We start from the raw sequence: 13382 nt of genomic DNA, 5'->3' as shown, positions 1-13382 counted from the left end.
ATGCCCTAGCTGACTTTCATGCAGACGGCAGCAAGAGAGTCTATAAATATTATGGCACTGGGAATTCCCTGGTGGTCCAATGGTTAAGACTGGGTGCTTTCACTGTGGTGGCCCAGGTTCAGTCCCTGGTAGGGGAACTAAGATCTCGCAAGCCGCACGGAGCAGCCAGTAAATAAATAAATAAGGCACATATGGATGAAGACCATTCTGCTTCAGCAAAAAATGACCCCTCATTGCCTGACTGGCCATCCTGATGTCCTTGTAACATGGTACCAGTCTGCTCCTGAACAGAGACTTTTTTTTTTCTTTTCTTTTTTGGCAACACCATGGGCGGCTTGTGAGATCTCAGTTCCCCCGCCAGGGATTGAATCCTGGCCCTCGGCAATGAAAGCACAGAGTCCCAACCACTGGTCTGCCAGGGAATTCCCTGAACAGAGAAATTAAGATGCACAAACAATGGTTGTAAATTAAATGAACAGTCGGGGCTATGGGAAACCCAGGATGGCCACTTCCCAGCTCCACGGCAAACCCCACTTTTCAGTTTTTTGCATCCGTTCACCCATCACAGTGCTTTTTTCTTTTTTTTTTTTTTTGCAGCACGCGGGCCTCTCACTGCTGCGGCCTCTCCCGTTGCGGAGCACAGGCTCCGGACACGCAGACTCAGCGGCCATGGCTCACGGGCCCAGCCGCTCTGCGGCATGTGGGATCTTCCCGGACTGGGGCACGAACCCGTGTCCCCCGCATCGGCAGGTGGACTCTCAACCACTGCACCACCAGGGAAGCCCCACAGTGCATTTAAGATGACTCAAATGATGAATAGACACTGGTGGGGAGACACAAAATTACAAAAACAGTTTACCACCAATGTTTGACCTGTCAGGTCCATAACCCTGGAAAAACTATTTTTGTTCCCAGAGGCCTCAGACCTCCTCCCTCTGGGCCCTCTGAGCACCTACAGCTGGACTTCATTCAACTGCCACCTAGTATGGGTTATCAGTAAGTTCTTGTTATTGTATATATATTTTCAGGATGGGTTGAAGCCTTCCCTTGCCACAAGGCTGATGTGCTCACAATGGCAAAGAAGCTGTTAGAAAATGTGTTTACCAGACGAGGTATACCTTCCACAATCTCCAGTGATTGAGGCACCGACTTCACTGGGCAAACCAGACAAGCCTTAATGAAAACCGTGCAAACTTCTTGGAATTATCACTTTCCCTATCACCCTCAATCATCAGGCAAGGTAGAGAGAACTAATGGGATCCTAAAAAATCTCTAAACTTGCTAAAACTAGTGGACTCCCTTGGCCTAAGGTATTGCCTCTGGCCATGCCAACTGTTCCCAGTACCCCCTGTGGAAAACATAGACTCACCGCACATGGAATAGTCACCAGGAGACCAGTGTCCATATACACCTTTCTGCTGATCACTTATTATCTCATGTTAGTATGACCACCTACTATAAGTCTTTCATGTCTTATGCCTATCATCGACAGGTTAAAGAAGCCTTCCAAGATCCCAGTTCAAAGGATTCTGTTGGTCACAGTCTGCAGCCTGGTGACTGGGTATTATGGAAACGTCATCAGAGGAAGACAGCCCTCAAGCCCATTGGAAGAGACCTCACCAAGTGCTCCTAACCACTGACACTGCTGCGAAACTAGAAGGCATTGAGCCTTGGGTACACATCTCACAGCTAAGGAAGGCTCCACCAGACATCTAGTCCTGTACAGACGCTGGAGACCTCTGAATCTAACTGATAAGGAAGAGAAGCAGCTGACATCAAGGTGGACTGCTTCTGTCCCAGACGCCAGCTATAGACCATACTTTAACTAAACGTGAAACCCTTCCTCCTTTTTCTTTTCTTTACTCTGGTATTGACCTGGAAAGATGTTTTCACCCTTCTCTCCCAGGCCATTGCTAAGGGAGGTAAGCTTTCAGACTGCTGGATTTGTCAACAAAGATTCCAATCTATCCATGATGCTAGAGACCCCCTGGTCCTTCCTGTGACCAATTTCTCTTCTATTCTCAAAGTCACAGAAAACTACAATCAAACCCCCTAAAAATTTCTTATGCAGTTCACCTTGTACAGCCAGAACAACCTATGCCTTGTTGTTTCCTTTCTCCCATCATAACTTACTCAGTTAGACACAATTACCTAGTAAATCTTAGTGCATTTGCACCCCCATGTTCCCATGATAATCTAGATCAGATCTGCCCCCAATCACTAAGAGATCTCAACAGCAGCAACCATCTTTGAAAGGCATTTAGAACAACACTTTATTTCAGGATGGGAGATTCTCTTCCCATACGTGCTGAAAACCTAACTGACACCTGGTTGGAATGGGTAAACGCAGTACGTCCTGTGACTGAATCCATTAACGGTACCTCCTTAATGGGAATGGTTTGTGTCCCCATAGGATCTGTCTTTGTCCATGGTGGTTATCATTCTCTTTGGGCGTCTGAATGCCTAGACAGCCAGTGCACAGGGGGCAATACCTCTTAGGTTATGTAACTGGGCCCCTAACATTCCACAAGGGAACTAAGACACCTCGTTAGTCAAATCCCCTGGCTTTACATTATCAAGTTAAAAATAACGATGAGCGGGACTTCCCTGGTGGTCCAGTCGCTAAGACTCCACGCTCCCAAGTCAGGGGGCCCGGGTTCGATCCCTGGTCAGGGAACTAGATCCCACATGCTACATGCTACAAGGAAGATCCCACATGCTGCAACTAAGACCCACCACAGGCAAATAAGTAAATAAATAAATATTTTTTAAAAAATAACGATGAGGATTTCATGACTCAGGATTCATTTCCTTCGGCAGGGCCATCAGCCCAAGAAAGATCCTTATATTCTCTGGCCAAAGTTGTTCTTTATAATAGAATAGCCCTTGATTATCTTTTAGCTGAGCAAGGAGTGTCTATGCTGTGGTCAATACCACCTGCTGCACCTGGATTAACCCTTCTGGATTAGCTGAAACTCTATTACATAAAATCACTGAGCAAGCCAGTTGGCTTAAGAAGGTGACTCCTTTAACGGGAACTTTCTTTTTTTAGCAGGGATCGAACCCGTGCCCACTGCATTGGAAGCATGTTGTCCTAACCACTGGACCCCCAGGGAATTCCCAATGGGAACTTTCTTTGACGTATTTGATTTTGCCTGGTTTGGATCCTGGGAACCATGGCTCCGAAGTGCACTCCAAACATTGTGAATTATCCTGTTTATTATAATAATCTCCCTGGTGCACTTAATCTCTCAAAAGCTTTAAATGCATACTCACTGCCACTAACTACCAAGCAAAAGATCTCCTTAAGACTCGAACATCAGAAAAGTAACAAAAAAGTGACCAACTTAAAAACTGTGAACCTGAAGCCAGCCAGGACCTGTGACTATCACAGGGGTTAAGCAAAAACATCATACCCTATGGTTAGCACACAAAGGAACAAGAAAAACTGCAAGAACCTCAGAGCAGTAGCTGAGAGTGGCACTCATGCCTTAAGTTTTGCTCACATCTCTCAGTTAAGCTGAGAGTCTGATTAAGGTGGGGAGGCTGGGAAGAGGGGACATTGTTAAAGAAAACCACAGGCCAAAAATGGAGTCCCTTATGCTAGGCCAAGCAACCAAAGCAGGGCTCAATACCTAACCTAACCGAAGCTTCAACCTCCTCCAGAAATGTAGTCTTAACCGGCCAGTCAGGAATTTTCTGGTCAGCACCAATGAGGTAGTCGGTCACATGGGTCCTCTCCCCTTTCCATCCTCCAAAAGGAAGACGAGGTAACCCCACCTAATTAAGACCCTTTTTCCCCCAAAAGGGAAATGACCTAATCTGAAATCACCCTTTTTTTTTGATTATGACTTCCTCGCTTTGCCTTTAAAAAACCTTTCCCTTTCTGTAGCCCTTTAGTGCTCCCCTCTACTTGCTAGATGGGATGCTGCCCAATTCATGAATCATTTAATAAATCCAATTATATCTTTAAATTTTAAAGATGAATTTTGTTTTTTTTGTTTTTTAACACCATGACAACTAGGATCCTCACCTCAGCACTTTGTTGGGCCTCCGTGGGTCCGACATATTGTTCGCGGACATAGCGAGTCGCGCCTCTTCCGCCGCGGGAGTCTCAGCTTCCGGCGGCTTCCAGCATGGAAATGAGAGATGGCTTTTAGAGTAACACCCTCAGCCCTCGCGCTTCTGTTCCTGCCGGCGGGAGCTGGAACACCCCCCATCCAGGGGACAGAGAATTCCAAAAGCCAAAAATGTTCCAAGAAAACAGGACGTGGGGAAGGAAACCGAGACGCTGGAAACAAGCTTCAGTGTTTCCAACTCTTTCTCCAAAAAGCCTAAACGTTGAACCCGGAAGTGAGAAATAGGAAATAGACTATGGAGGACAATAATAAGGTTACACCAAAGCGTGGGTTCCCAGGGCAGAAAGCCTCGGTGCAGGCTACTGTACGGTGGCGAGGAAAGGAGGGCGGAGCAATGGCTTTCCCGGAGCCAAAACCGCGGGGCCCGGAGCTGCCTCAGAAGCGGTTGAAGACGTTGGACTGCGGGCAGAGGGCGGTGCGAGCCGTGCGATTTAATGGTGAGCGCCCTTATCTTCATTCCGGGTCCTACCTCCGTCTCCTGAAGTCGGCGGCCCAGTAACCCCCTCGTGGTGTTCCCCAGTGGATGGCAATTACTGTCTGACTTGCGGCAGCGACAAGACCCTGAAGCTATGGAGCCCGCTGCGAGGCACGCTACTGCGGACGTACAGCGGCCACGGCTACGAGGTGCTGGACGCGGCAGGGTGAGCCGGGGGCCAGACCGGGATCGAGGCGCTGAGGCCGGGATCAGAGGTAGACGCTGATCTTCCCTGCTCTGCCCTCTAGCTCCTTTGACAACAGCAGTCTCTGCTCCGGCGGCGGGGACAAGGCAGTTGTGCTGTGGGATGTAGCATCGGGGCAGGTCGTGCGCAAATTCCGGGGCCACGCGGGGGTGAGTGCAAGCAAGAAAGGGCCTCGTTAGAACGGACCGGAATTGCGTGTAGGTGGTGACAGGCACCCACCCCTCCCCACGCAATTACAGCGCAAGGATCCTTCCCCACGGCCCCGCCTTCACCAAGCCCTGTCCTTGCAGTTCCTCCAAAAACTTTCACCTGCCCTGCCCCTAGCCTTTTCCCTTGCTTTAACTTGCACTGGGAACCCTGCTTTTATTCCCATCTTCCAAAGTCCAGCCTTCTCTAAGCTGCTGTTCCTGTTTTGCAGAAGGTGAACACAGTGCAGTTTAATGAAGAGGCCACAGTTATCCTGTCTGGTGAGTCCGGGGCCTAGGCAGGTGGGTGCAGGGGGCTGCCCCGGCCCCCCCAAACCTGATCCACTTTCACGCTGACCTCACAGGCTCTATCGATTCCACCATCCGCTGCTGGGACTGCCGCTCACGGAGACCTGAGCCCATACAGACGCTGGACGAAGCCAAGGATGGCATATCCAGCGTGAAGGTGTCAGACCATGAGGTCCTCGCAGGGTGAGTGGGTCCAGGACCTTGCCCCTCCCCAGGTGCCACTGGGGATCATAGCTGTCTCTGTACTTAGATTAAAATCTACTCTCAAAAAAAAAAAAAAAAAAAAATCTACTCTCCTCACTGCACTCACAAGGCCTTGCATGGTCTGGTCTCTGTTGTGCTCTCAGTTTTTATTCATTCCTAGGCTCTCTTCTGTTAAATATGCCACACATGCTTCCACCCCAGGACCGACTTTTTCAATTGCTCTTCCTCTGCCTGGGCTACCCTCCTACTACTTATTCCGAGTGTGTTTGAGCACCACCTGCAGGTCACGTTTTCGGTCAATGAGCATACAAGAGTGAAAAGACAGGAAAACAAGGAAAAACCCCACTTACATAGAGCTGATATTCTACCAGCAGGAGACAATTTAAAAAAAAATATTCCCATGCAGGGCTGCCCAAATGTTGCCACAACCTGAGGGAGTGCCGATACCACCACTGGGGGCATTTGGGCTGCATGGCCTGGTGGCCTACCCAGTTCCCACACATCCCCCCCTTGGACTGCGTATGGCTGGCTCCTTCTCATCCTCAAGTACCAATTCAAACGTCACCTCCTCGGGGACCTGATTACCCTCAGTCAGCAAGGCTCCACGTTGGCAGCAAGTACTCCTGTCATGGTAGCAGCTGTGTCCCAAGCTCCCACACAGGGTGTAGCCCAGAGAAGGAGCTCAGTATAAATCAGAAACAGATGCAGTGGGACCTGATTGGCCTCTGGGGCTGAGTCTCAAAGCCAGTGCCTCAGAATTCCACTCATGAATTCACTTCAATGCATGTTTTCTGTGGCTGGTCCTGAACATGACATGACAGTGAAGGGTGCCCAGGAAGGGCAGGCACCCAGCCTTGCTCTCAGGGCCCTGGCCAGGTGAGAGGGTACAGGAACACCAAAGCTGGAGCCCTGGACCTACAGGCCCCTGTGATGCTTCAGCTGGATCCATCCTCTCTTGCAGCTCCGTAGATGGCCGGGTAAGGCGCTATGACCTGAGGATGGGGCAACTCTTCTCAGACTACGTGGGCAGTGAGTGTGGCTGGGGCTGTGAGGCAGGCAGGGAAGGTGGGGGCAGCACGGGAGACCCCAGCCTGACCTGCTTGCCCACCCCTCCCCTTCCCCCAGGCCCCATCACCTGCACCTGCTTCAGCCGGGACGGGCAGTGCACCCTAGTGTCCAGCCTGGACTCCACGTTGCGGCTTCTAGACAAGGACACAGGGGAGCTGCTGGGCGAGTGAGTCCTCAGGGCTGTGGGGCCCCTCCCCCACTCCCAGTAAGGCCCCAAACCCCCACTGATGCCACTCACACCCAGGTACACGGGCCATAAGAACCAGGAGTACAAGCTGGACTGCTGCCTGAGTGAGCGCGACACGCACGTGGTCAGCTGCTCCGAGGACGGGAAGGTGTTCTTCTGGGACCTGGTGGAGGTGAGCCTCTGCACCGGGGGGGCCTGCCCTGCCCTTAGCTGAGTCACTCCCGGGCCTTTATAAGGGAGTGTTGTTAGAACTGGGGGCTGGAAGGAGGAGTGAGGGGATGAGGCGAGAACATTCCTGGCAAAGGGCACAGCATGTGCTAAGGCTCGGCGTTGTGCCACACACGCACTGGTCAGGAGATAGAAGCACTTTGGATGGCACTGGCCGCCGCAGAATCCAGGTCAGACAGGGCCACTGGGACTGACACTGGGGTAGGAGGAGCGGATAGTGGCATCTGACCTCTGGGGAGACAGGGCTGTAGTTCAGGAAATCTCAGCTACCTCTGAGCATCCCTGTGGTATCCAGCCCCCAAGCCCTGTGGGCCCTGTCCTGATGTGTCTCAGCCTGGTGGGGGTGTCAGGATGCAAAATGACCAGCCAGGCGTAGTGGGGTCAGAGCTGGGGTTTGGCCAGAGAAGTAAGCCTCCTAAGAGGATGGAGGGGACCGGGGGGTCCTGGAGAGTCCAGGGGCCAGCTCTCCCTCTAGGAACTAAGAAGGTGCCAACGTTCTGCCTACTTCTCGAGGTTCCTGTAGACCGGAAGTCACCCTGAAGGGGAGGGCACATGAAGGGACACTTTCCAGGTGGAAAGGAATGGTGGCCTGCTTGAAGAACTGTGTCTGTTGAGCTATGTCTGCAGGGTGATGAAGGGAGCGGGCATTGAGGCTATCAAGTGGGCGGGTAAGCCCAGATGGTGGCAGAGGGGGAGGGAAGCTGGGACCCACATGTGACCGGCCGTGGAGGAGGGTAGTGGCTGTGAAGGTGGAGAGAATCAGCAATCTCTGGGCATGGTCTAAAGGTAGAACCAAGAGGATTTACCGACAAAAGGATGTGAGATGTAAGAGAAAGATTCAAGATGTTTGACCTGAGCAGCTAGAAGGACAGTGACTGAGGGGCTGAGTTTGTGGCTGGTTAAATTTACAGTGTCTCGGAAGCACTTAGACGCATGTGGCTGAGAGGGGGGAGAAGCAGCTGAGGGGAGGGAGACACACTGGTGACACTCCCAACCCCCTCACTCCACAGGGTGCCCTGGCGCTGGCCCTGCCTGTAGGTCCCAGTGTGGTACAGTCGCTGGCCTACCACCCCACGGAGCCCTGCCTGCTGACCGCCATGGGGGGCAGCGTCCAATGCTGGCGGGAAGAGACCTACAAGGCTGAGGATGGCACAGGCTGAAGCCAGGGGACCCACGACCAAGGACAGAGAGAGAGAGACAGCCTGAGAAGGACCACTGAGACCATTTATTCTAGACATGCTGCTGACCAAGGAGTTGGGAGGAGCTGGGTGTGCAAACTAATAAATAGAGGAGGTGGTGAGGACTCCCTGGGGCTGCACCGTCCAGTGTTCAGTCCTCATTCTTCTCAGGCGTGAAGGCATCTACCTTCTGGGCAAAGGTTTCAGCCACGAGCAGCGGAAAGACCAGGGAGGCATCAGCATAGACCTGTGGAGGGGACTCAGGTGAGCCACAGGACCCAAGGCCGTACCCCGGGAGAACTTGTGCCCCAGCTGGCTGGCCGGCCCTCACCTTGACAGGCTGTGCATCCACCCGGATCTTGCCCCAAGAGACAGCTTCATCTGGCCGGGCGCCTGAGTCAGAGCCATCAAATTCCTGGGCTGTGTTGATGTAGATAGCGTAGTCAGCCCCATTCCGCTGTAGGGAGGGGCAGAGTGGGCTGTCAGCCACACAGACTCCAACGCAGGGCACTGTAGCTAGAGGCTGAGGGACGTGTTCCAGATGAAGGAAGCCCTTGGCGGCCCCTCATTCCAAGGGAAGGGCCCCACGTCAACATCTGGGCAGAGTGAGGGGTCACGGGATGCTGGGCAGACAGTGGGCAGTGTTGCTCCAGACTCACCTGCTAGGTAGCAAGGGCCTCCTACATCTGCCACCAGCTCTTTAGAAGACCTCCAAATCCAACTTACCTCTCCCCTCTCTATGGCCCCCACCCTGGGCCCCTCATTTGTTCCCCCCAGAGCAGCCAGAGAGCACCTGAGTGGCCCTCAAGGCCCTGCACTTTCTGCCTGTCACCTCCTGCCTCACCTCCTCCTCCCACTCTCGCCTTCGCCAGCCTCCTAGCTGTTCCCTGACCTACATCAGGCACCTCAGAACCTTTGCACTGACTGGTTCCTCTGCTGGGAATTCTCTCTCGCCCCCACCCCCCAAGACAACCACATGGCTCATGGGACCACCCCCTGAAAAACCTCTGCTTGCAGGTCACATTTCCCAGGAAGCTTTCCCTTTTATGAACAGCACCCCTTTCACTTGCCATCTCGTCATCCTCCCTTATTTTTCTCCATAGCAATTACTACCACCTGATACACATGTCACCTGTTTGCTATCTCCCCCCACTAGAACATCAGTGCCAGGAGGGCAGGGATCTTGGCCTGTCTAGTCCACAGCTGTCTACCCAGCACATGGCATAGGCCTAGTACACAGGCCTGTCTGCATGACAGGCCTGAGTGCCACCCCCTACTAGGGAGCGCACACACTCCATCCCTGCTCACCATGAGGTTGGCGTTGGCAATGTGGTGCTTGACCATGCCACCGCCCAGGATGATCATCCCAGTGCGCCTGGCGAAGATGGCCTGTGTGTTGATGAGCCTGAGGTCTGGGAAAGAGGGCTGTGTCAGGCCGCGGGCCCAGGCAGCCCTCCTCCCCCGCTCCTCTGGAGCCCCAGCACCTTACCTTCAACGATGTCCAGGACCAGGCCTGGGTTCTTATAGGAATGGAAAAAGATCATGTCACCCAGCGAGCCATCTGTGAGTGCCGGGCTCAACACAGGGATGTGGTTCTGGGAAACAGCAAGACAGGAGAGCAGTGAGAGCTCAGAGCCCTGCAGGGGCAGTCTGGGAGCATTCCCTCCTCTTTGCCTGATTCTGGGCAGGGAGCTTAACTTCACTTGTGCTTGGCACATAAAGAATGGTAGCTCTTGACTGCTGGACCCCATAGCCTCTGAGGAGCATGGGACCCTACACTGGGCCCCATGGAGGCTGCTAAGCACTGCCCCCGACTGCTTCCCAGTAGTCTAGGAGTAGAGCCAGAATACAAGGACCACAGTCAACAGCTGTGGGACCTCAGGCAAATTGCCTAACCTCTCTGTTTGAGGTTCCTCACCTAGGAGTGGGAAGGATAAGAATAGTACCAACTCCCCAGGTGGCTGTAAAGATGAAACAACACATGCCAAAGCCTGGCAACTTTGCCCCCACCCAGCCCCTCACCTTCTGGGCCCAGTAATACACTGACTCTGGGTTGTTTATCTCCTTGCCAAGCCGGGCGATCATCTTGGAAGGTGTCCACTTCACACCCTAGGAGGAGACATCAGCTTCAGCTAGGGGCACCTCCCCTGACACCCACCGTGCCACCCGCCCCCCCAGGTTCCTCCAGCCTCACCTCCGTGTTCTGCTCCAGCACCATCTGGTCCAAAATGGGCATCAGCCAGTCCTCAAACTTGCAGTAATTGTCATTGGGCACCAGCAGGTTTCCGATCCTGGGGACAGGAGGCATGTGGGCATCAGGGTCCAGGACCCTCAGCCTGGCTCCCCTACCCAGCACCACTCAGGGCCCCCCACCTGTTGATCCCGTTCTCACGTAGCTCCTTCCCCCTGAGGCTGAACTCGCCCAGGTATGTGGGCGCCAGACACTTGATGAGATCCTCCTCCACACCCCCAGCCGTGGTCACCAAGACGTCCACCTGCAGTCACAAGGCAGTGAGGTTGGCCAAGGAAGGGAGGCCCTGCTTTCGTACCAGGCAGGACTCCTAACTCCCAACTCTCATCCAGTGACCCTTGTGGGGAGCTCTGCTGCAAAACAAAACTGACCCATAGTTCCCTGTCTCACTTCAATGACCAGTAATCTTATTGCCCATTAAGACCCAGAGAGGCCAAGGCCACAACCCCACCAGGTCCCCACCATGTTGTGCTGCACGAGGTAACGGATGGTCTCACGGATGCCCGAACTGATGAGGTTGGATGTGTAGCCCAGGAAAATGGTGCAGCCGGTGAGTGGGCGGCAGCTCTGGGTCAGGTCTGCATGCTGGTCTTCATCCTGAGCCAGCGGCTCTAGTTTCTTCTCTATCTAAGTGTATAAGGGCAGGGTTGAGTTAACCTCTGGCCCCAAACTCCAGCCCAAGGACCCCAGGTGGGTTTCAGAGACAGACTCCGCGCCCAGGCCCTGCCCACTGAGGGATATGGGACCACTTCTACCTGGAACCAGGGAATGAACACCCCTGTGCAGGCTCCGCCCTTTCCACAGCCCGAGTCTCAGGTCACACACTCAGGCTTTGCCTCTTTTCAGGAATCACTTTTGCAGTCCCGAGCCCTCTCCCCACTGGGAAAAGCAAATCCAACCTCAGGTCCCGCCCTGCCTCAGCTCCTCCTTCAATCCCTCCCTCAACTGCGCGGTCTGGCCCCAGACTCCGCCCATTCCGGAATACCTGTACATGTTGCCTATAACGCGCCCCCTACCTAGAATCAGTCCCAACCTACTCCCCAGCACAAAAACTCGCGCCCAGGAGGGGGTCCCCGTCTCTCTCCAACTATCGGATGAAAAACACCTCCTCCCAAGGAAGTCCCGCCCCCAAGTACCCCCACAGTGCGACTGGGGGCCACGCCCCCTCAACCCAGGAAGTCCCACCCAGGCCTCACCATGGCGTTGACTTGCTGTACCGCGCGCCCGAAGTTGGTGGCCTGGAAACCAGTGGTGCCGAAGGCCTCCAGCAGTGCGCGGTAGTTCACGCCACGGTCGAAGTCGTAGCCCCGGACCTGGGCGCTCTCGGACGGCAGTGCCGAGCTGTGCTTTAACACGGCGGCCAGCGCCGCCGCGGGCGCCTCCCTCTCCAGGGGACCCTCCATGCTCCTGCGGCCTCACTGTCAAATCAGAGCCGCCCCAGGCCAGGCCGCCGGCGGCCTCGAACACCTCTAAGCCCCAGCACGCACAACCTGCGGAGGGCCGGAAGTTGTGTATGTCACATGACCCGCCGACGCCCGGAGTCCAGGGTGCAGCCTTCTTTGCTTGTGTATTCCGTAGTACGGAAGCCTCAAGGAGCCATTATTTCCTGTTTCTCGTGTTCTCAGTCTCAGGTGAATGAGGAGCCCGCTGGAGACCCACCGCGTTGCGTGGCACTTGCCCATTCGTTTCTGCCCTCTCAGAGAGAGAGGATGGCTTCTTAGACGTCGCCCTTGGACAGAATTCGAATCACCAGGAAGTATCAGATAGTTTCTGCCGCTGAGCGTCTCTCGTCAAATGGGATAGTGATCCCTGTTCGTGTCTTGCAAGTCTCCAGAGCCTCCACATGCTGCATAACCTTCTGGTCTTCCTTCCGCTGGCAGCTGCAGCTGTCACCTCCTCTGGGAAGCCTTCCCTGACCTTCTTCTGGGTAAGAGACCTCCTCTGAGATCCAGGGCTGACATCTATTTCCCTCCAGCAAGACTGAGATCCTGGAGGGTGGTGTATCTCATGGGTCCTCCAAACCATGCATAGGGTCTGGTCCAGAGGGACCCCTTTAATCACTCTCACTCTGCAGTTTATGGAGTCTACACTATACACTGGGCTTTGTGCTGGGTGCTGCATATTTATCAGTGAACAAAATGCAGACCCTGCCCTTCTGGAGCCCACAGTTTGGGGAGCTAGAAGGGTAACAACAGTGGTAAGTGCTATGTAGAATTAAACGGGCTGATGTGAGAGTCCATGGGGTTGGGGGTGGGTGGAAGAGTTGGTGGTTTTATTTGGAGGGAGAGGTGGTTGGGGAAGGATGCCAAGGAGGTGACATTTCAGCCAAGGTCAGAAGAGGCCCCATATGTGAAGATCTGGGGGAGGCCATTCCCACTGGGAGAGAGAACAGCCAGTGCAAAGGCCCTGAGGTTAAAAAGGAGCCTATTTAATTAGAGGAACAGAACATCCTCCTTGACAGCCCCCACTTGGATCTCAAACTCCCGGCCTCAGTTCCCTCACCACCTAACCCTGATCTTCCTGCAGTCTGCCACATCTCTGCAAACAGCCCTACCTTCCACTCATCTAGTAGGCTGAAAACTGGGGAGTTGAGCCTGATGTTTCCCCTTTTTCGCACCCCATATCCATCCCTCCACACGTCTGCCAAATTCTACCTAAAAGATAGGTGCTTTTCTTTGTTTTCTTATTTATTTATTTTTGGCTGCATTGGGTCTTCGTTGCTGTGCGCGGGCTTTCTCTAGTTGCGGCGAGTGGGGGCTGCTCTCCGTTGCGGCGCGCGGGCTCCAATAATTGTGGCACGTGGGCTTAGCAGTTGTGGCTCACGGGCTGTAGAGCGCAGGCTCAGTAGCTGTGGCGCACGGGCTTAGTTGCTCCACGACATGTGGGATCTTCTGGACCAGGGCTCGAACCTGTGTCCCCTATATTGGCAGGCAGATTGTTTTGTTTTTTTTTT

General features: G+C 53.8%; 3 protein-coding genes across 4 annotated transcripts in view; 1 reads left to right on the top strand and 2 right to left on the bottom strand.

Moving 5' to 3' along the window:
• Positions 1–4098, bottom strand: part of WDR83OS (WD repeat domain 83 opposite strand) — a 13589-nt gene extending 9491 nt beyond the window's left edge. The window contains exon 1 of the mRNA XM_007469109.1: positions 4034–4098. Within this exon, the coding sequence (XP_007469171.1) occupies positions 4034–4083 (50 nt within the window). The 5' untranslated portion in view covers positions 4084–4098. The remainder of the gene's footprint in view (positions 1–4033) is intronic.
• Positions 4099–4392: 294 nt separating this feature from the next.
• WDR83 (WD repeat domain 83) lies at positions 4393–8318 on the top strand. Its single transcript, XM_007469106.1, has 9 exons — positions 4393–4576; positions 4660–4780; positions 4863–4968; positions 5238–5286; positions 5370–5496; positions 6479–6546; positions 6643–6751; positions 6830–6944; positions 8011–8318. Exons 1-9 carry the CDS (start codon positions 4474–4476, stop codon positions 8158–8160), a joined length of 948 nt encoding a protein of 315 aa, XP_007469168.1. The 5' UTR covers positions 4393–4473; the 3' UTR covers positions 8161–8318.
• Positions 8207–11916, bottom strand: DHPS (deoxyhypusine synthase). Of its 2 annotated transcripts, XM_007469107.1 has the most exons (9): positions 11626–11916; positions 10892–11056; positions 10552–10673; positions 10373–10469; positions 10201–10287; positions 9668–9773; positions 9487–9590; positions 8510–8635; positions 8207–8425 (listed from the first exon to the last, which is right to left on the bottom strand). In XM_007469107.1, exons 1-9 carry the CDS (start codon positions 11830–11832, stop codon positions 8330–8332), a joined length of 1110 nt encoding a protein of 369 aa, XP_007469169.1. In that variant the 5' UTR covers positions 11833–11916; the 3' UTR covers positions 8207–8329. The 2 variants fall into 2 exon arrangements, with proteins under 2 accessions (XP_007469169.1, XP_007469170.1); XM_007469108.1 differs by lacking the exon at positions 9487–9590 and having other exon boundaries at positions 8510–8598.
• Positions 11917–13382: the final 1466 nt, after the last annotated feature.

Source organism: Lipotes vexillifer, unplaced genomic scaffold (genome assembly GCF_000442215.2).
Source record: "Lipotes vexillifer unplaced genomic scaffold, Lipotes_vexillifer_v1.1 scaffold1699, whole genome shotgun sequence".
Lineage (NCBI taxonomy): Eukaryota > Metazoa > Chordata > Mammalia > Artiodactyla > Lipotidae > Lipotes > Lipotes vexillifer.
This window is presented reverse-complemented; position numbering and strand designations above follow the sequence as displayed.

Excerpts from the sequence above, each read along its gene's own strand:
- DHPS (XM_007469107.1), bottom strand. The coding sequence starts at position 11,832 with ATGGAGGGTCCCCTGGAGAGGGAGGCGCCCGCGGCGGCGCTGGCCGCC. Across the intron at positions 11,057-11,625 it reads TACAGCAAGTCAACGCCATG|ATAGAGAAGAAACTAGAGCC; the intron begins GTGAGGCCTGGG and ends TTATACACTTAG. Across the intron at positions 10,470-10,551 it reads CGTGAGAACGGGATCAACAG|GATCGGAAACCTGCTGGTGC; the intron begins GTGGGGGGCCCT and ends TCCTGTCCCCAG.
- WDR83 (XM_007469106.1), top strand. The coding sequence starts at position 4,474 with ATGGCTTTCCCGGAGCCAAAACCGCGGGGCCCGGAGCTGCCTCAGAAG. Across the intron at positions 4,781-4,862 it reads GAGGTGCTGGACGCGGCAGG|CTCCTTTGACAACAGCAGTC; the intron begins GTGAGCCGGGGG and ends TCTGCCCTCTAG. Across the intron at positions 6,547-6,642 it reads CTTCTCAGACTACGTGGGCA|GCCCCATCACCTGCACCTGC; the intron begins GTGAGTGTGGCT and ends CCCTTCCCCCAG.